At 40.8% G+C, this 22,968-nt stretch overlaps 1 protein-coding gene across 1 annotated transcript; it reads left to right on the forward strand.

Annotated features, from left to right (window-relative positions):
- The first annotated feature begins 3,340 nt into the window (after positions 1–3,340).
- Positions 3,341–22,889, forward strand: gpm6aa (glycoprotein M6Aa). The gene is made up of 7 exons (XM_071535196.1): positions 3,341–3,472; positions 15,469–15,661; positions 16,091–16,247; positions 17,810–17,963; positions 18,750–18,826; positions 20,440–20,505; positions 22,527–22,889. The coding sequence occupies exons 1-7, from the start codon at positions 3,436–3,438 to the stop codon at positions 22,677–22,679; spliced, it is 837 nt and encodes a 278-aa protein (XP_071391297.1). The 5' UTR covers positions 3,341–3,435; the 3' UTR covers positions 22,680–22,889.
- The last annotated feature ends 79 nt before the right edge of the window (positions 22,890–22,968 follow it).

Genomic DNA, 22,968 nt, shown 5'->3' on the forward strand with positions numbered 1-22,968 from the left:
AGTGCTGTAATTTAAACAGGTTTATCTCATCTCATAGCAAAAGCACTAGCCACAACAGGGAGTTCCCTCAAGCATCTGTATAGCACAACTGCTGTAAAAAAGAGGTACTCAGTGGACACAGGGGATTAGTCCATGTGGACAATATGGAATATTAGACTGAATAATTAATCAAAGGTGCTACATGTAGCATTTTAAAATCAATAAATCATTACCACATTAATCTGGAGACATTAGTATGATTACTGTAAACAAAGAGATCATTGTCAAGATGATTGGCAGCCTCTACCAGCATCTACACTGCATTTTACATCTTGCACCACCGAGTCGAAAATCTGCTGTATTGCTTTACGACACAAAGTGATGATGCTTTACGGCACAACACAGGAAGAGGACGCTATTCTTCAAGCACAAACGAAGCTAACGCCTTCAGACTTTCTGGCAATGGCAGATGGTGGAACAAGTGAAAGGCCATGTTTATCCTCTTCAGTAAAGCTACAAACACACATGGAGTGATGCCAGGGTGGGCGTGGGGGGTCAAGAAAGAACATCCCCCTTGCGTCACAAACTAATGGGGTTTATGAGACCCGTGGTCTTAATTTACTGGCACTAACAATACCACTGGTGTGTCCAGCCACCTCGACTACAGTCTCATTTGTTTCTGGTAATCATAACAAGGCATCACAATTAATTTGACAATGATATATTGATGTTTAAAAATGCTAGATGTAGCACCTTTAATAATGACCAGTCTGTCCATATCACATCAGCATCATTATCTACAACACCATCTTGTATGTGTGAATGCATGATGTGTTGATCAATTTTGAAGGTGACTGTTAAGTATATCACTGTAACCAACAATGATTCAGAGTTTCTTTTTTACAATTTGTACAACTTACAAAGTGCAAAGGACTGGTCAATTTTAGTATTTACCCCTTAAACCAGAGGCCTAGAGAGAAAAAAAAGTGTATTTCGTGTCCTGATGAGGAGTATCTGAAGGTCTTTCCATTTATGCGCCATTATGTGTTTCTACTTGAATATTACAATTATAATGCAAATAATAGAAAATACAGCTCAGAAAAATGTATCTACAGTGCGATGCATTTCTGATAATGACAGGATAGTATGGTTTTTGAAAACTCAAACTCAAATTTGGTTTGGATCTGTATGAAATACGAAGTCTGCACCAGAAAGTGTCAAATTTGAAATGTGTCTTCCAAAAGATTGATAATATGCTTTGTAGTTTAATTGTACACTGAAATGCAAATGGAAACTTTAAATGGATGAAACATTACTGTTGTTTGGTTATTACTAGATTCTTCCCCCTGCTCTGTTTCACACCAGGTGTCTTACCATTGCTTACTTTTATTGTATTGGATGCACATTCATTCATACTCTCCTCATTATTATTATATTTTTTTTTAAATATATATCATCACAAAGCCACAACATGGATCACCTAGAGTATTACAAATTATAACTGATTTCAAGTTATCACAGCTATGAATAATCATACTTATTTCCCACCTTACTTTCACACTTTCTTTTATGTAATCTTAATTACTTAAGCATTGATGCTTCAAGACTTCTCTGAAATCACTCATCGCCCACAGTTCTTTTTATAGCAGCAGATTACGTCTTAACACCTACATTGTTAAACCTTAACACATTATGTAAGAGTTAAACTTACACTGTACGTTATCAGATTTCACTATTTTACTGCTTCTGAGATAGGTCAATCTGCCTCACTCTACTGCCAAATGATCATCTTTCCGACCACGAACCCACGTGTCCATGCATCTATTCATCCATCCATCCCTGTGATATTTTCAATACATTTCAGTTGGTGTGTTTACTTCTTGTATTATCCTCAGAACGCTCTTCTTGTCTCATTCTCATCTATATCCAATTCTCTGCTGCTGCAGCAACTCAATTTCCCCACGGGGATCATTAAAGTTTCATCTAATCCACCTGTCTGTTCATCCATCCATCCCCCCATCTGTCCATACTTGAAGCCCTCAATCCTCCATCCCTCTATCCGTCCATCCATCCATTCTCTCTGTGATTTGGCTGTGTCTATATCAGTGTGAGGCATGAATCACCTCATGAGTTATTAGTGCTCTGTCTACATACCTATATTAAGACTGATGGGTTTCAGACAGTGAAACGTTGACAATTTTTGCATTTCAAATTAAGCACACAGTAGCTGTCACGCTGCCTGTGCTGGATTGCTACTGAACAGATATGTTTGTTGCACAACAAACTTAGATTTATGACAGTATCATTATTTGCATTACTTGCAAGTCAGTGAGAAAGCCTTCTTGCACAGTGTAGAAATACATATATAACACAGACCTATACACCAAAATATCTCCAAAATGTCAACTTTTCAGAAACGTAAATAGCCTCAGTTTATCCAATGTTTTGAATAGGTTTCTTGAACCCAAGGGTCGTAGAACTTTCTCAACCCATAGAGGAGCATATAATCCTTCAATTTAAGTTAAAACATGAAAATCAGCAAAATTGGGAGTTACGAGATTTTCACGACAATGACGAATACTTGTGCAGTGTAAGTCTATACATGCACTGCATTGTGTATATGTCTACCATTCTTACTTTCTTACGCACATAAAGCATGCATTTACATGATAAGGATCCAATGACACCTCCTTGGTGATCGTATAATTGAATCTGTATGACTAATAAGATTAGGAGAATCCCATTTTGAAATCAGATGTTCCCCCTCCCTTATTTAAGGAGAGGTTGAGTTAATGCAGTAGAACCACCGCCAAGGGGGCCGACGGGCTTAACCATTCTCTCAGAGAGCCAGGGGTGATCAGGGTGGGTTGGGTCGGGATGGGTGATCGACACCCCTTAACACCCCTCTCCCAACATGACACAGCCAGAAGGTCTATATCCACTGCTCAGTCTGTATCCAAGCACCACTTTAAATGTTTTTTTTTCCTTCAGTTTTCACACACCTGCCTTGTCTAGAATCCCCCCCTCCCATCTCCCATCCTTTCATACACCCACACACTCCTTCCTGACTACCATCGAGACCACCCTCTGCCCCCTCCATCCCCCACCCCCCTCTGACTCCCCCCTCCTCCTCCCTCTCTGGCTTCTCCACCAGGGACCAAGGAGGTTTTTCAGCACTTGCCACAGCGGCTCGCAATGGGCAGCAGCGCGAAGACTCAGTGATCCTTCTCATAGCCCCGCCACTTGACAGAAATCACAGCTGACAAGCACTCTCAGGGTTCAGTAGAGAGATCTAGAGAGAGTGGAAAAGAAACACAGAAAGAAAGAAAGACAGCGGGAGTGCTTTGTGGACTACCCATCAGCTGATACCCCGAAGAGAAATAAGATTTTAAACCGGCAACCCAAAAAGGCTTTTTTTCCCCCATCTCTAGTTGCTCTAAACCTAGAATCAGCACAATGGAAGAGGACATGGATGAGGGGCAGACCCAGAAAGGTAAGAAAGACAAAGTTGTTGTTTTTTTTTTTTTTTAATTTGGGTGGATTCCCTTAAGCAAATCTGACATGGGTGCTTTGTCTGTCTGTCAGTGGTGCGCTTGCAGAGACCATCGCACAAATGTTAGCCTTTTCCTTTCTGAATAGAAGAGCAGCTGTTTGTGGTAATTCCTTTGTCCATTGAGTGTCAGCACTCCACCGAAGAGTGCAAGTCTCTATATGCTGTTTAGGCAGTCAGAGGGGTGTGAACTGCTTCTGCAAGGGCTGGACTGCCTTTGTTCACTTGATAAGGCTTTCATGCTTGTCGCGATGGCTGAGAGGAAAACATGGACAGAGGAGAACCAAACCAAGCCTCTACACTCATTAATCCATCAGCTCTCCAGTTCTAGCCTTTGTATCCAAATTCCCAGACGTTGTATCTTGCATCAATGCTTTTGTATTGTCTGTGGCGCTCGGTGAGGATTTGACGCAGGGCAGGGGTTTCTTTCGTTCATTTACGCAGGGGCACTCTTTGCTTTGTGCAAAGTGGGATTGCTATTTATAATTCACCGACCCTCTTCGCATGAATGATTGAGTGTATGGTTGAGAGTCCCAAAAGTAGTGTGAGAATATATTTTTGTTTACTAGGGGATGGCAACATTTTGAATAAAGGCATTCTTTCTAAAACCATGCTGAAAAGACCAGAGCAGAGAAGAAAAGGGATGCTGTCATCATATAGAAAACACCTTTGTCTCTGTCTTCCTTGTCTTCCTTGTCTCCCTCCCTCCCTCCCTCCCTCCCTCCCAGGTTTATTTTATGCGACAGGCATGGCTTCATATGTTTGTTTGTGTGTCTCTTCTTCCCTCCTCTCTCTCCCTCCTCCCTGGAAACCAATGCTTCTCACAGACAGGCATGAGCTGAAACTGTTGCCATGGCACTGGCCAAGTGTAGTCATTATCTATTCTCTCTTCACCCACTCCTGCTGATGACATTTCAGTAGCGCAGGAATAGTTCACTGTGTCTGTGTGTGTATGAGGGAGAGCAAAAGAAAGGGAATGAGGGAGATAAAGAGAGAGAGAGAGAGAGAGGGAGGAGAGAGAGACTTGGGAGAATATGACAAGCAAAACCATCTAGCATAGAGAAAGAGACAGCGACAGAGAGAGAGAGAGAATAATCCTTGCCCTATAGGTTAGTATCACCTATGGATATGGAGAGATTAGAAGATTATTTTTTCTCTGACTAAATGATGAAGATATTGACAAAATGAGGATTATTTATGAGGATGACAGTCCACGTGACAGTTCACAATGTTTGGAGTGTCAACCACAGAAATCCTAACAGATTCTGATTGAATACTTCTTGGCCGCCATTACTAGGTGTGTACTCAGGCATCCCTGTTCAGGAAGCAAATCTGTCAGCCTTGGCCACTAACATAAATGCTCACCCAACTGAAAGAGGCTACCATGCAAGCTGTGCATGCATTTCTCTATGCCATGTCCATTCATTTGGGTGAAGGGTGGGCTTGTAAAGACTATCTATAATTACTTAGTTGAACACTCGTAACGCTGCAAGCTCTCGCTCATGCTGGCCCAAATATGGCTCACTGACAAATCTTTACTCCAGTATATCTGGATGATCATAAAACATGCAAACAGAGGGCAGTAGATTAATTTTGCTCTTTAGTGCACTCACAGTGAGTCAGCACGCGAGAAACAAGGATTCTTGAAGTGCAAGCCTCTTCAGTGATGCCAGAGAGTAACATGACAATGAAATAATGATGGTTTTTTGCAGATGATGTTATTGTTTTTCTATGTCACTTGTGAAACTTTGATGGTTTGAAAAGGGTTGATGACCAAGGAGCCCAAAAACTTTGGCAGGGAAAATAGGTTCATGAAAAAATAAGCCAGGCAGTACAGCATAGTGAATATGTTGTGAATGTTGTCTACAACAATGATATAATGTTAAAATGCTGTGTGCTGTGCTGTGCTGTGCGATATTGCGTTGAAAATGCTCACCATCCAAAAAAAGTTTGTGAAAAAGTGAAGACCCACCACTAACCCATCACCCCAGAAGGCAACACCCAAGCTGGAGCAGCCCTTACAATTTATGCAGCCACTTAGGGCACCTGCAGCCACCAGGGAGACACATCTTTGTGAATCACTACAGAGTCTTAGCCCAGGTGTCGCTGCAAAACTTAAGAAAAAATGATTGTTACTTCTAGCGACGTCCTAAATGCTCTACTAGCAACTTTTGTACCTGTAGCTTAGTAGTAGTAAGGTTCTCTTCAATGTAATCACAACAGAAATTATGTTTTGTTCTGTTAACTCTGCCTATCACAAACAAGGAAACATGGGAAATGAGATTTAATATAATGCATGTCTCCAGTGATGACGAGATTCTGACATTTTTCCTGATTGAAGAACCTAAAATATCCCAAAAACCCTAATGGAGGATGAGGGTGGGGTCGGTTCAAAGTTTAATCAAGGCTGACTAAAAGCTAAGGCCAGTCTGGTTGGCATGGTGAGAATATATGTTATGTCTTATTGGCTGCAGTGGGTGTTGCCCACTTCTCTCATATCTACTCCACTCACATACATGTGTGCACTCTAGGGCTGCAACTAACGATTATTTTCATTGTCGATTAATCTGTCGATTATTTTCTCGATTAATCGATTAGTTGTTTGGTCTATAAAATGTCAGAAAATGGTGAAAAATGTGGATCAGTGTTTCCCAAAGCCCAAGATGACGTCCTCAAATGTCTTGTTTTGTCCACAACCCAAAGATATTCAGTTTACTGTCATAGAGGAGGAAAGAAACCAGAAAATATTCACATTTAAGAAGCTGAAATCAGAGAATTTTGACTTATTTTTCTTAAAAAATTACTCAAACCGATTAATCGATTATCAAAATAGTTGCCGATTAATTTAATAGTTGACAACTAATCGATTAATCGATTAATCGTTGCAGCTCTAGTGCACTCACAGACAGACAGAAACACACAAACACACAGATACTCACATAAAATGCTTTGTGATAACCAGTTTGTTAAAAGCATTTTATAAATGAATCTTGCATGATTTGACAGGTTCCTGTGGTTCCTATGCTTGAAAAACCAATGTGATCAGTAGATTTAAAGACACATCCATCTTCTTTACTGGCTGTAAGCTCATACAAGACAATATTTCAGGGCTTTTTATTGGTTAATCTCATAGAGCATGAGGCAACAGAAGATAAATAGTTTAGAACAAATTAGGATAGAGGCAGGGCTCATTGATCTCCTTGCACAGAGGGTCTTTTGGTAAATTAATGACTTGAAAAATGGTGACAATCCCCCTCCTGGGTTTTGAATTCAATTGATGGTTGCATTGACTGCTCAGATGAAGCATGATGAACACTTTAGTGTGCCCTGTCAGATTTGGTTCCATGTTCCTTTGATTTTGTGCCTGTCATTTTGCAAAACTTGTACAAAATCATTGCTGGCTTTCTGCTGCAACCGAGACGTCATTCCCTAGCCTTAGAACGTGGGATAATAAATAAATGAGCTACTTTAAGTGCGGTGCCCTTTTGCTGGGAAAGCCCTCCAACAACTTCCTCTTGCACGGTCCGATCAGCCTTTATGTGTTGATCAAAGCTTTGATTTGTCTGAGGGCTGCTCTGGCTGCCAAGAGGTAGTTTACTTTTCTTTCTTTCTTTCTTTCTTTCTTTCTTTAAAAAACAAAAATCATGAAACATAGTAAGAACTGTCAAGGATCGTGTGAAAAAGCCCTAGCCTTGTTTCTGTTGTGGTTCTTGTTACTTCAGTCCCCAGCAAGCTACTGTACATGAAAGAACTAGCCAGAGGATCGGGAGGAACATTATCCTGTGATTCTGGACATTCAACTAAGCATTGCTCACTGCACAAGCACTCAAAAAGCACCAGCACTATAAAAACATTTCTGTCTGGCCGTTACAATTTTAAAAGCTTATGAATGTCACGCAATGTTGTGAACCTCTGAAAAGGGGGCTTTTATTGCCAACAGACAAATTGTGCATTATTGACTCCTACACTTTCTACTATCTACTATAAAAACTAAAACTAAAACTACCATTTTTAAAGGACAATTTAATAACATTTTTCGATGAAGAATAGTGTTTACATCATTCAAGCAAATAGCAAATTATAAATAAATAGGTGCTTCCGCCACAAAAGAGGTGTAGGTGTCAATGAGTGCACTCAGCACGCTAACACCCTTCTGTCTTCCTCCTCTGAGGCTGCAAATCTCAGATTATGAGTCAGATGCACCAGGTGGGCACTGCTCACTTCAGCTGCTAGCCAAATGTAGCACTGCACGCTATGTACCAAAGGGGCCATCAGCAGCAGGGAGCAAACCAACGCCCTATGGTTGAACAAGCAGATTTCAGCTACAACTCTGAACACATGGGATTGCAATGAAGTTTTGCAGAGACCTTCTGCAAATGATCATGGGTTGTGTAGCACTATTTAAGAAGGAAGCAAATAAAGCATTCTGGAGATAGTTAACACTGTTTCTGTTAATCACCGCTGAATGGAAAAATTGAGAAAGGCACACCTGTTAGCATTTCCTGAGCCAAGAAGCTACTCTGCAAGGCATCGCTTGCCCTTCTGTTTGATCAGTTTGATCAGGGTATTAACTTGGCATGCTGTAAATCTGAGTGAAAATTTCATTGACATTTTCTGTCAGTGCACATTAAGTAATGATATATAATGTCAAAACACTGTAGAATATTTGCCAAGGAACATGACATGACCACAGTAGGCAAGCACAAGGTTGAAGAGGCTGTTTGAGTTTTGCTGTATTTTACCAACGGTTCACTGAGTCCCATGCACTTTGAATTTACAGCTCCCATAATAAATGTCAAATTTGCATTGAGGTTAGGGCACAGTAGATCATCACATACATAAAAAATCCACTTTGACTATAGACACTAGGGTTAGACTGAAAACTTATATTGAATATCTGCAGAAAATATCAGCTATCGGCAGCTTCAATACAAAATATCAGTATCTTCCTTCAAAAACCTATATAGGTTAAACTAGAACCAAACTAGATTCTCCTACACAGTGAGTTCTTACTTAGATTGAAATTTACATGCTAATTTGTATGTTGAGTGAGTTTTATGACCCTTCAGCCCTTGAAACTGTAAGTACCTCACTGACCAATTTCAAAAATACCATGCTGTCAATGAGAAAATAAGCTTTCTCCATTCCTGAAAGACATATTTTTGGCAAATATGTGCTTTTTTCCAACAACAATATATATATATATATATATATATATATATATATGTGTGTTAGAAATTGTAGCTGATCTTGAGTACGCTGTATTTGGAATTATGTAATGATGTAAAAATTGAATACAATGGTAAGGAACACTGTCACATACAATCATATACCGAGAACAGGCTATCTATTGTCTAGGCTCTGTGACTTTGATCCTTGCACTCCTTGTTGGCTGCTTACAATGTTGGCAATCAAGGAATTTAAGCTTATTTCACTGTAGTATATGATCCTGGAGAAGAGCATCAGCTACATGCTTAAAATGTAAAGTGTGAAAGAACAGCCCTCGCTTTCTTCTCTCGAGTTTTTGACATTTGCTCATTCGGTCTCTTGAGTGAACTCAGTGCAGACAAAAGACGCGTCCCTGCTCAGCAGTCACGCAGTCATGTTCAGAGTCTTCCATCTCTCAGTTAAAAAAAAGAAAAAAGAGGAAATCAGTGGCAGGGCTTTTAGACCTGGCCTGTAGCGTCCTTTTGCCCAGAGGGGTAATCTGTGTAATGTGTCTCATTCACTATTGTCCCACTGAATTTGTTGACATACAGTAAGTGGGTCACGGCTCTGAAGTACCCGGTCTATTCTCAGATTTTGCGCTGCGGTTGACATGGCAACCATACTGGTTGATTAAACATGCGCAGAGGAGACGGGGGCGTGCGGGAGCTGAAAAAACCTGCTCGCTTCAGGGTAAGGGGGGCTGCATATTAAATATAGGGAAGCAACGAGACATGTATACGCCCAGTGCTGTCAGACTCACACAGACACACCATCCCCCCACTACCATCTCCCGCTCTCTAGGGCCAGGCGCGCTGCCACCCAACCCCCATACGGAAGTCCTCAGTTAACAAGGACCTAATAAATGCAATTTGGATTATATGTGCAAAATTTGGGTCTGATTAGATGTTTTAAGGTGTACGTAAGTCAACATGCACCACTGATGTGCCTTAAGACGTAAAATTAGATCATCGTTTTCTTCTCTTTCTCTCATCTCCTTTATTGTCTCTCATTCGTTTCCATCTCTTGCACTGCATCTTATTGTCTCTCTCTCTCTGGCCCTAGCTGCACCAAAAGCAAAGCTGCTCTTTCCTACATGGCTTAAAAAAGAAAAGGTGGACCTGAACATAAATGTTTGGCGTATAAACAAATCTCGCTTTGGCTTTGACTTCAGTCTGCCAGTTATACTTGGAGGAATTGGTGAAAAACTACATTCTGGCAGTTCATAACAGTAAAAATATATTTTCTCAGCAAGCACACCCCTGGAAGTCAGGTGTAAAAGGCCATATCTCACTGGTGTAAATACCGTTTGTCTCGCTCCTTTAGCCTGGTGAGTTGACCCTAATGAACTTTAGCTCTTTAAATAGGATTAAGGTGATTGTGCTAATTTGTGCATCTCATACTGATTGTTCTGTACCAAGTAGACCTGCTGTGTCCAGGATGTTATAGCCATGTTTTCTTTGAAGGACGTCATTTAGCTCTGAGCATTATATAACGATAACCTCATCCTTTGTGTGAATGTTGACTGGGTCAGTGAGAGTCTGAGTGTGTGTGTGTGTGTGTTTGTGTGTGCATGTGTGTCCCTTTTGCCTGTCGGACATGACACTGACAGATGGAGGAGAAGTGGGAGGTGGGAGGGGCCTTGGGAGGGGGGTCGTCCTTTCTCTTTGTATTAGGGAGACGCCTTCTGTTGATTGGACCAGAGTGTATGTTTGGGGTCATGGCCAAATTACAGGCTTCACTTTTTTTAAACAGAAGCTTTTTTGTGTAGAGGATAAAATATTTAAAACCCCACTGTCTCCTAAAATCCTGTCTCTTTGTTCAAAATTCATTAAATCTAATCCTCATGTTGCCAGATTTTCAATTTTGGCAGGTGAAATTTCTTTGATTAACAGTCAAGGAAAATAATACACAGCTTAGAAACAAACAGGGAACATAAAGCCTCTAAATCTGAGTTTTGCTTTGAAAGAAGAGTCCATTTTAAGTCTTTTTAGCTGATGGACCTACAATGTCTGGAGGCTAGCCTTTATGCTGTAACAATGAACAAATTAAAGCATCTTAAGTCAATAATGGGTTAACTATCAAATATTGTCTGTATTGCTATGAAAATAACAACAAGGCAGAAATTTCATTACACTGACTTTGCTGAAACAACAAGTAGATCCAATTTTTCAACCCAAGACTCTAACATTTTGTCTCCCGTTTGACCATTGACGAGTAAGGGCACACAGACGCTCTGCATCACTGCTTCTATTAGTCCATTTAAATCAGCTTACCCAAAGGCAATCAGGCCAAATTCCCAACCTGACTGACCTGTCAGTCACTACTTTTAAATACATTTGGTACTACAGTGATATTCCAACTGCAAACGAGATCAATTCAAATACTTGCGACTCCTCATCAACCAGGCATCTTTTATCTTCATCGCAGGTAATGTTAGACTAATGCAGAAAGCGTAAATAATGAATGCGAGAGGCTTGTGCTCTGCTGCGCTGTGCTGCTGCTAAATTATGGATCAAGCATCCAGTAGCTCTCTGAGTCAGTTCGCACCACCACTTGTCATTTTTCACCAGCTCGATCTCGCAAAGTGAGTTAGGATCAATGCAGAGCGACAGAGAGGAAGGGAATGAATCTGCTAGCATGGGAGGCACTTTTTTTCCCTAATGCAATGGCACATGTGACACTTGATATCAGAGTTGTAGAAATAAATGACTGCTAATCAAACATCCCCACTATATCATGCCTGCCATAAAGCAATTACAGCATGGTCCATTTATGTTGCCTCCCAAAATTTGCAGAAGACATATCAGAAAATGGTACATAAGACTTACAACAGTTGATTGAACAGAAGCTCATACTGTAGCCTTGGCTGAACATCCTAACATCCACCCTGACTCATGCATCCATTTCTTTCTTATATCTTGATGTAAGAGATATGTCAGACTCCAACTTTAAGCAGCACTTAACATGGCCAGTTAATTTTGCCATTTGCTAAGACACCTCTGCATACTGGAGGAAGCAGGGGGAGCGACTGGCACAGGAGTTTCCCTCCGCAAAATTAGAAGCAGACAATCAATAAAACATCACTCTCCTTACATCCACTCACTGTTGCTTCCTTCTTACCCTGCAACTTTATTCTCAACTGTTTCCATGGAAACAACACTCCATTTCCTTCCAGTCAAGTCCCACAGATGTCATATTATTTTGTTGTAGCTAGCGAGCCATAATGCAAAGTGTCTAATAGTCAGTTATATTATTTGTAATAAGACGTAATGACACTTGACTATTGATTTGACTGGTTTTGTTCTATTGCAAGAATCAGAATTTCTTCAAATGTAATTCACTGTGACAGTATGGGGCCTAGGTGCATTACTGTTACAGTGAAGGAGGGTTTGTTGGTGTTTTTTTCTTTATCATCATCTTTGGAAAAGTAAAATAATTGCAAAATGCAGTGCAATGAGAGGTCTGCTCTAGACCTGGTTTCACTGGTTTGTGAAAAAATGTAAATAATGCAGAGGCAATAAACCTTGATTGAGGACATGACATTAATCATTTACATCAGCGCACATCTCCCTTCATGTAAAGTACCCACTCCTCACATCTACTGTACGTACATTAAACCAGATTCACACTGAAAGTCTCTCAGAGAAAAGAAAGAGAACGAGGCCCGTCTCTAAAAATGTAAGCGATTTTAATAACTGCTTCAATTTCTGGTAATTTTTGACAGGGATTCTAATTTCCCCCCATTACTTTGAAAACTTGAGCTTGAATTTGGCAAAAAACAAAAAAAAAGCAAAATCATTCATACCCAAATGAGTCTATGAAATTAAGTAGAGTGCTATAGTGAAGTATGAAAATGTCCCTTCAGGGTGCCACATAAGTGTGGAAGAAACCCCAACAGCATTGCTCAGGTGTGACCTGCAGGCAAAAATAACTAGGATATGCCAATCACCTCTTGCTGTTTACTTCAGATGACTAGACAGCCGTTTGGCTCGTTTACGCTAGCTGAAACATGTTGACACCCTGAGCACGAAGGGTAGGTGTGGCTGCTCTCTCTCAGCCCATCTGTACACACCATGGCATCAACAATCCCTGTCACTGCCTGCTTCCCGACGCGATAAGGTAACTAGAGATATTGAGTCTGAGGGGACAATCTGGGCAGGGATAGTGAAAGAATTAGGCTACCTTCTCCCTTCCCTCAACAACTAATGTGATGGTGCCTTTCAGCAAGGGACTGAATGAAAAATCCATCCTAAAAAAAAAAAAAAAAAAAAAGTTATTTGATGGTGTATCCCTGTATTTTTTTTATTCCTGTAGATAACTGGCCAAATGTAGATAACTCAGCGTCGCATGGAGACATTTTCAGCATGGATAAAATGGAGTGTGATAGCAGAAAATGTTTCAGCTATCTGAAACATTTAAGGTAAATGCCAGAAATCCAATGGTAGAAGAGACAGAGAGACCAATTTCTTCACTAACAGTAGCCTCAATAGACCAGAATGCAGTGCAGCCACAAGACAGTCTGTATTTTGAGTAAGAGGCGATCATAGACAAGTAAAACCTACAGCTGATTAATCACACTTCCAAGCCATTTATATGCCCATACACCCAACTTGATTGAAAGCAGCAAGTTCAAGCCCATTCTCTGGGCGTTGTTGAAAGTCATTCTGGGAAATGTAGGAAATCACTGAAGTAGAAGTAGACGAGGCAGGTTGAGGGAAAGTGGCAACACCAAAAAAGTAAATTACATGTCATCATAAAATAACTCCTGGAATGCACTGAACATGACAAGTTGGTGATTTTTAACAGCGTAACAGCATCCAAGGGTGGATTTTTCCGTTAACTCACAATCACTTCAGTGGAGCTGTTCATATCTTTTTTTAAACTGCAGTTGAACTGGGCAGATCCCAGATGTGAATGTGTATGACTGTGTGAAAAGCTAAGCAGGTCATTGATGGAAAAGCGCATGCATGCTCAGCAAACCTTTCCTGGATAAAAAAAAAAAAAGGTTAAAAATAAAGTAGGGAGGCCAAATAGACATCTCACCGACAGCACAGTCGGCGAGATGTCTAGCATTGGATTACATCTGCGAGGATGCAGATAATCTGGGCGAGCCTGGGTGACAATCGGAGCTGCACCAAGAGTCTAAGCACTCCCACAGCCCAGCAGGCGGACCAGCTACTTGGTATTCCACTCAGGTTCGGATCAGACAGAAGCAGAGAGTTGAGAAGGAGGATGAGGAGGGAGGGATATTGCTCTGGCTGTTGCCTTGTAACACAGGTGAAGACGGCAAGATAACCATAAAGGAGAAAACACCCTTGATGAGCGATCCTGCAATTTATCAGCATCTCTACGACTGACAATGAAAACTGGCTGCGCAGTCATAGATTCTTCTGCTAAACGAGGACAGCAGTGTGAATGCAGATGAATTTAATCAAGGGCTATAATGGTGATGTAAATGCTCTGGAGGAATTCTCTCATTCTGTGAGCGTGAAATTACATTTGTGCATTTCATTAGCTGAGCGCATTGATTTGGGCGACCATATTTCAGAAAGCAATGCATGCTTACAGAAACAGCTCTCCATTTTAGTACATCTCTAGATGGGGAGGGGTTATCAATTGATTCAAAATGGAATCGGCTTCATGTAAACTGAGTGGTTAGTATTCTGCAATACACTGCAAGACTTGATACAATCTGGTTTTAGTTCCATGCTTGCTAACAGGAAATAAACTACACTAATGTTGCTGTTACTCAGGGGAATGACTGACTCAATACCCCCCCTCCCACACACACCCCAAAATAGGAGCCCATACATACACACACACACACACACACACACACACACACACACACACAGAAGCCACAAACAGACACACACAATATACAAACATAAGAGAGGGAGACAGAGAGAGAAAGACTCATCAATCTAGGCAATTCATACAGACATCACACACGCACGCATGAGTATATACACACACTCACCACCTCTCTGAGTAATCTGCGTGACAGGAGATTGAAGTTGGAGCTGAGCAGCGATTAGTCATCTTAAGGGTCCCCTGAGACAGGAAGCCAGGCGAAGCAGAGTGGGGTTAAAGGTCAGGGGCAGAGTGTAGTTTTTAGTACTGAATAGAATGTCAGCAGGAAGCTCTGTAGGGCTAAAGAGCTAACAGAAAAGACATGACGCACAAACCCAGAATACAAGGAAAATGTGACGCCAGAAGATTGCATAGGCTAAAATTTAAATAAACTGTAGAGGAGAAAATTATTTTCCTACTCCATTTTGTGGCTTTGAATACCTCTACACAACTGATGTCTCACTAGATGGAGAAAGACATTAGTTGTCCATTACCACAGGGAGAGGATATTGTAGTTGTGTTTCATGCAACAGTAGTCCTGTTACTTTGCCAGGTTTTTGTATTTAGTAACTCCCTGTAAATGGACAGAGGCCTCTCAACCGTGGTTTGAATCTAGAAGATTCCCAACAAGCAAATGGCACTACAGTGTAAGACATGCAAATGCATTCGCCCATTGGCAACATATACTGAATTATTCAAAATTCAGCAAAGTAGTCAGAATCATGTCTTGGTCTCTGTCACAGCCTGCCAGTGATTCGAAGACACAAAGAAATGTCCACCCCTCCCTAGATTTCCTTTCGCAATTAACTTTCATTTTTAGTCTTTTCTGACTGACGGTTGACCTTTTCATCTCTTTGTCTGTGTGTGTGTGTGTCTAGGATGCCTTGAGTGCTGCATCAAATGCCTGGGTGGGATCCCATACCCATCCCTTATTGCCACCATCTTGCTGTACGCGGGCGTGGCTCTGTTCTGCGGCTGCGGGCACGAGGCGCTGTCTGGCACCGTCACCATCCTCCAGAACTACTTTGAGGTGGTCCGGAGCCCCGTGGACTCGCTGGACGTCTTCACCATGTGAGTAAAGGAGGATCAGACTGGTTCTTATAAGTTGCTTGGAAGAATAGTAACTGAAGAAAGCAGAATCCTAAAAAAGATGGGCATCCAGTAGGGTCATTGGCGAGCTGATTAAAGGGAATATTACACCAAAATCAACTTGAAGAGGTTTTTGAGGAATTCTAAGGACAAAAGAAAAATATTTTTGTGAAATATTGTGAAATAAATTACAAGCTAAAATTCAAAATGTTTAAGTATCTGTCAGTGTCGGTCATTTTGTTGCTTATCATTATTTTGTATAACTTCATGTTATTTTTTGTATTTCCAAACCAATAATACATAGCATTTTGGAAATTAACTCTTCATACGCAAACTCTTTGAGCTGCAGCAAAGCAAATTATTCACTGTCATGTTGTAGTAGTTTTCAGCAGTTCTCTATACATTCCCCAGGATTGACATTATCAAGTATGTGATCTACGGCATCGCCTCGGCCTTCTTCGTCTACGGCATCCTGCTGATGGTGGAGGGCTTCTTCACCAGTGGAGCCATTAAGGACCTGTATGGAGACTTCAAGATCACCACCTGCGGACGCTGCGTCAGTGCTTGGGTAGGAGACATATGATTGCATATTGAACTCTGTTAAATGTAACTTGGTTTTGGTTTGGTTGATCCAGTGTCAAGGGATAGGCAAAGATTTGTATTTGTTTTTTGGTGACATCTTTGGTGCCAAGCACTTATTGCTGTGGTGTTTCTGCACTGCACTTCCAGTCACAGATCACTTGTCTGTGACGCCTTTTTTCTTGAATTTTCTGTTGATGAAGTTTGAGTTTCTGCAGGTGCCACTCTTTTCTTTTCCCTCCCAAATAAACCGTTGTTGCTGCTGTCCCTCCCAAATAAACCGTTGTTGCTGCTGTAATGTAGAATACATCACTTCCTGTACGGCAGGGGATTTTTCCCGGGAAAGACAGACTAGACACAAGGTGATTAGAACAGCAAATGTAAAAGCTTTCATTTACTGGGTATAAGTTGAATCACTATCCACAAAGTGGACATTTATTTAAATTCAGTATTTAAATGTATATATGTGTATATGTGTTTCAGAGGGTTATCTGAAGAGACAAATTACTAATTCCACTGCATGTGACAACTGAAGTGCTCCAAAATTCATGAAAAAACAGAGTCAAAAGACATTTATTATATTGCCATAATAACAATAAACAACTAGGAGCATTCTGATACAGACCATATCACAGAGCCTGCAGCGATCCTAACAAGATCATCTCTACAACATAATTGCTCAGCAAATCTGCAGCTCCACAGGGAGGCAAAGGAAATGAGTTATGCTGTGGTATTTGTGGTCATTGAGTTCATTGAGTTAGTGGGTGCTAATCCTTTGCCCATGGAAACTTCCAAACCACAATGCGACAGGTAGAAATGCACAAATGGGTGGCAGTGCGGTCAACTGAATAGAGACACTCATAACCCAAAAATCACAGGTTCATTCTTCACAGCAGCCAATTTGTTTCCATCAACAGCAATGTGTCCTGTCAAAATGACCTGGAACAAAACACTGAACCCATACTGCATGTACCTCCTGTCTTATTGAAGTCAGTCTGAATAAAGACATCAGCTAAATGCTGCAAGGGAAAAACGAAAGACAGCTACTCAGAAACAAACTTGACATGTTTCGGCATGCTGTCTGTCAAAATGCATCAAAGCCTAATACTTTTAATCAATAAAAGGAGAAGTATTTATTCACAAGAAAAAAACATCATTAGAGTCTAATTTTTCTTCCCCTTTACTTCCCCTTTCCGGGATTTTTATCATGTGGAATTCTCTGCAATCACCTCAGTACTAAAGGCATTTCAGTGGAAATGACACACTCAGCTTCATTGAGACTGATTGGTTGGTTGGAAGATGAGCAGGAAATGCACTGACGAAGGCATCTGGTCGACTTAATAACCAAGTGTAAGGCTGGGTAAAGAAAACAGCAGCATTTGATTTGAGAAAATTAAGATTCTAAGACTCAAAACTAGATTAAATGACTTGTAAAGATGGATGTTTTACACTGTGGCTTAGTCCATAAACGGACAACCATCCCATAAACTTCAATTACCTTGCCCAACACCAATCGTAAATGTGATCTGTTGTCCTCTGTTGCTCTTTCAGTTCATCATGCTGACGTACATCTTCATGCTGGCTTGGCTCGGGGTGACCGCTTTCACCTCCCTCCCTGTCTTCATGTACTTCAACATCTGGACTCTTTGCCAAAATGCCACCGTGCTGGAGGGGGCCTCGTTCTGCCTGGACCCACGCCAGTATGGTAAGGAAGGCTACTGTCTCTCTGTCTCTGTCTCTCCGAGTCACAGGTCTCAATTTTTTATAGCATCTACAGGGCACTGGGGGGTTCATTCAACTGTACAGCTATCGACTTGCAGGACAGGAAAGGTAACTTTTCATGTCTGGAGGCCACAGTGGCTGGTAAATCCCAAATCCACCAAACAATTTTATGCTTCTTTAAAATAAAAAAAAACCTGGACCTGTGCCAGGGTTGAAAATAATACAGACTGTTTCAGAAGTAGGTATATAATAATAATGATAATGATAATAAATAATAATAATAATTATGAAAAACAAAGCTGAATCATGTTATTCAATTCAATTATATCAAGTTATTTAGTCAGTCTAACAAAATAATTCAACATTCAATTGATAAGGCAAAATATTTAACAATACAGTGAGTAATAATGATGTATATAAAAATGTATATCCAAAACAGGCTGTACATCCTGATCAGCTTTTTCTCCCTTCCCCTCTCTTTCTCTTTAGCACGGTGTTGTCCACATGGTTAAGTACAGTAGACTGAACATGCGCCCGATGTGCCAAGCTATAAGATCGTTTGATATAGTGTTTATCATTACATTACTGGACTTTTTTATGGGTGGTTTTGGATTTCAGAAGACACTGATTTCTTAAGTTGACAATGTAAAAATATTCTTGTGTGGATCACACAAGATCATACAACAAAGAATATCCCTGAGATACTCAACTGATGATCAACATGTGAAAAATTGAGCACCCTATCATCTACAATGTCCTCTCATTTCAGGTATCGTACCGATTGCTGAGGTGAAAAAGGTGTGCTCTGGTACAGAGAAGTTTTACAAAATGTGTGAATCTAATGAGGTAGGTGAAATTAGTATTAGTATAAATTCATGTTACATGGTTTTGTAATGTCTAATTATTGGCTAATTCTGACATTATCCCTTAGCCCCCTTCATTAAGAAATGTTGACCTGACTTACATACATGATGAACAACATGCATAGTATTTTTATTGCACAAACACTGTGCTATGTGTGTATTGTGCCAACTAGTGGTATGATACAATACCAGCACAGCACACTTGTACCTGTAGTGGATTTGTAAAATGGTGTACATATCCTTTTAGTGTACTTCCGTGCACAAGGCATAATGGTGCAGCATTGTACACTTATGTAATGGGAAAAACACAAAGACCTTTTAGAAAAGAAGCGGGATTATGACTGGAAGATTGACAGTTTGAATCCCTGGACCAGCTGGGAAAATATGAGTGGGGAAAGTGAATGAGTAACACTCTCCTCTTCCTCAACAACCGCTGCCAAGGAGCCCTTGAGCAAGGCAGTGGTGCTGCTCAGTGGCCAACAGTGGAAGACTGTGGTTGTACTGGGCAGCTCCCAGGTGTGAATATGTGTAACTGTGTGAATGTGGAGCAAGGTGTTACTGCTCAGTCAACTTTCCCTGGATGAATAAAGGCTAAAAAAAAAAAGGATACAAGCTAATCTGGGAGGGCTGTTTGCCTTTGTGTTGACACATCGTGTGGTTACTTATCTTAACATATGAATGTATTCTCTCACTGTGTGAATAAAATCAATATTCAGATAACTGTGCAAACAGAATGTACTCAGGCCGCAAAAACCAACAGTAAACGTTCTCATAACCAGGACATGAGCTTATCTTATCGTATTGTAGACTGGATATGGTGTTTACATACGGCCACTTAAAAAGCAAGAGTACTTCAAAAAGGGTATTCCACCTAACATCAGAAAATTCTTGAAACAAGTGAAACTATGTTAGTAACAAGTGAAATCATCTCACCCCACTGGATTGTTTTTGTCACTTGAGTAAAGAAAAATAAGATTGCAAGACTCACGACTTGTTAAAATAGACAATTTTTGCAGCGCAGCAATCCATAGCCGTGACTTCCATTCAGACCCTTCCTCCTGACTCTTGTAAAGTTTAACACTGAACACAGGAGGATTATTCCAAATTGAGATATCCATCATTTGACGAAAGTGACACCTAGTCTTGAAAATGATTGATGGCACAAAACTGAAACAAATTATGGTACTTTTTGAGGCATAGAAGGTAAATGAAGTTCTTGGTTGACAAAACGATGCCAATGTTAGAGACGGGATCCTCTATATTTTACCGATAGTGAATGATGAACATAGGGCAATTAATGTTTTTTCACAAAATGGACATAGTGTATTGAAAATGAACGAATATAAATGTTACAATTACACATTTTCCTTACTATTTTTTTGAAAAATAAAAATGTGTAACATCACAGTAGACACTGACACACACTGACATATCTATTATTGGAGTCCGACTGTTCAAGTCATATAGGTTTACGCCTGCTGAAAAAATTCAGAAGAACAAGAAGATGTTTACAAATGCAAATTAGACAAGTTAGAGATTTCAAAGGTCCTGTAAACCTTGAAGACTAATTTGTGCTGTGATTTGTTTTCACTACAGCTGGACATGACATTCCACCTGTTCATCTGTGCCCTGGCCGGAGCAGGAGCCGCTGTTATCGCTATGGTGAGACACCAATAAAACTATCATCACTCTCACTGGACCAAGCAAAGCAAAAAAACACACCAAGAAACCTGCATCTTCAAAAAGTCTTGCAATAATGAGGAAAATAATGCATATTTTCTCATTGATGTCCATGTAATTTTGATATTATTCAGTGTTTTCAAAGGCTCAAGGGTCAGCAAACTCACTCAAATCCATGACCATGCAAATCTTTCAAATCAAGTACGAAAAACAACACCATCATTATCCTATGACATGTTGTTGTTGTTTTTCCCGCAGCAGTAGTGTTACGCTGTTGGTCACAGATTGCATGTATACCTGTTTGAATAGACAGCTTCTTTAAAGAACTACTGCAGTAGCCCATGTTCTTCATAAGAGTAAATACAAATGTGATTTCGCTTTGGTCTCCAAGGCCACAGCAAATGATTTCTACAGTTGTCGGATTTGATTGTTTTTGAAAATGAAGGTAAAACTGGGGAGAAATAGCTGGGGAAATAGGGATTGTTGTGTTCTGGTGTGACTGTTTTAGTTTGTGTTGTGTTTGCCTGTGAGAATAGCTGTAGATGGGAGAGAAGGCATTTTGGCGCAGTGAAAAGACAGGGTTTTTCTCCCTCCCTCTTTCGGAGGCGCCGGGCATGTCACAGCGTTGTCATGGAAACAGGGAGAAGAAAGGCTCAGAGCTTGTTGCAAACATCACTCAGTAATTTGTGAGGAGCCATTTTCTGAGAAACAGAATGTGTGCGTTAGTCAGGGATGATGGTGCAAATTGTGGTAAGATACTAAACCCCTCCCCAAGCCCCTTTTTTTGTCTGGCTAATGGCTGGGAAAATTAAACAGCAGAACAGAGGAACAGATACACTGATGCTCGCCAAGAAAGTGTTGGCCTCAAAAAGCTTCAAAGCCAGAAACACAATCAGTGCATGTTAATGCTCAGAAATGCATCAAAGATGCATCAATACCCAACAGCTGACCTAGCAAAAAACTAGACAATAAAAACAAACATTTGATTAATGTGAAAGACTGATAATTAGCAAAGACATGTCCTTTTTTTTATTCACCAAACAAGTTGGCTGCTAGACTGAAGCTTCTGCTCAAATCCCAGTGACCTAAATGGTCTTAATACATATCAGAAACAATGAACAGCACAGTTATGGAGGACTGTGATTCCTTGTGAAAGGAGTGGCTGTGTTACAACCACAGTCATTAAAACACAATGCATTCACTATGGCCTTTGCTGCCATGGTAACGCAGGTCCAAGCCCACATTTTGCATTATACTGCTACCTGCTGGTCTACTGGTGAGGTGCCGCTCATAATTAAAACGGCCAGCCCACTCAAACAAACTTTACAAGTCTACTCTGTGCATTTTAAATGAATAGTCAGTCATTTGGAGGTTATTACTTTGCATCAGTGAATGAAGGTTATTAATTTGCATCAGTGAATGAATGAATAATTGAAGTCTTTATTCTGATGTGGTGCAGCGTAAATAGCTCATCCCACATGTGATTCAATAATACATTCACAAAAACAGAGAAAAGGCCTGTGGGTTGGCAAACTTCAGGAAACGATTGAAGTAGGAGGGCTCAGACAGATTTGTACAGGCCAGATTTCCTATGATTCCATCGACACCCAGACCGCAATTCAAACCCGGATCACAAAACCTGAACTGAAGACGGAATTCCCCTTCTGGGTCAATAGAGTACTGCAAAAAATTATATTCTTTCAAGAGTTCAGCTGGATGAATCCCAGTTGCAGGCGTGCATGTATATGAATTACCTTTTACATTGCTCAGGAAGTAATTTATAAACCACCCAAATAAGTGAGACTTGAAAAATCTACTATGAATCTTGAAATTTATTTAGGACTTTCATACTATGAGAGTGGCCACTTTAATACTATTAAACTTATAGCTATCAAATATACAGTATAAACAAAACATATATAAATCATAGAAGGTAGACCTTGTATGATTTTTCTGCAACCTTTTTGCATGGGTAACACCTCATCTTTTTCCATATCTCACAGATCCACTACCTGATGGTGCTGTCGGCCAACTGGGCCTACGTGAAGGACGCCTGCCGGATGCAGAAGTATGAGGACATCAAGTCGAAGGAGGAGCAGGAGCTCCACGACATCCACTCCACTCGCTCCAAGGAGCGTCTCAACGCCTACACATAAAGACCAGCGTGAGGCCTGGCCCTGCCACTCCGGCCCCCCTCCCTCTCTCTTCCTTTCTTTCTGTCTTTCTTTCTTTCTGTCTCTCTCTACCATCCCCTCCAGAGGGGGGGCGGATGGCGCCTAGGGCCCCTCGCCACTGCTGATGTCACTGGTGCGTCATATGACAAAGTGGTCTGGGGGGGGAACGTCACATAACCCTCCCCAGCCACAAACAGCATTTCAGATGAAAAAGCCCCTTTACCTCTCTCATGGACGGTGTTATGATTATCATTATGGCAGTTATATTATT

The sequence above is a fragment of the Centroberyx affinis genome, unplaced genomic scaffold, assembly GCF_046629955.1.
Source record: "Centroberyx affinis isolate AG114_WGS23_722 - 3 ecotype Tasmania unplaced genomic scaffold, CSIRO-AGI_Caff_v1 ptg000175l_1, whole genome shotgun sequence".
Classification (NCBI taxonomy): domain Eukaryota; kingdom Metazoa; phylum Chordata; class Actinopteri; order Beryciformes; family Berycidae; genus Centroberyx; species Centroberyx affinis.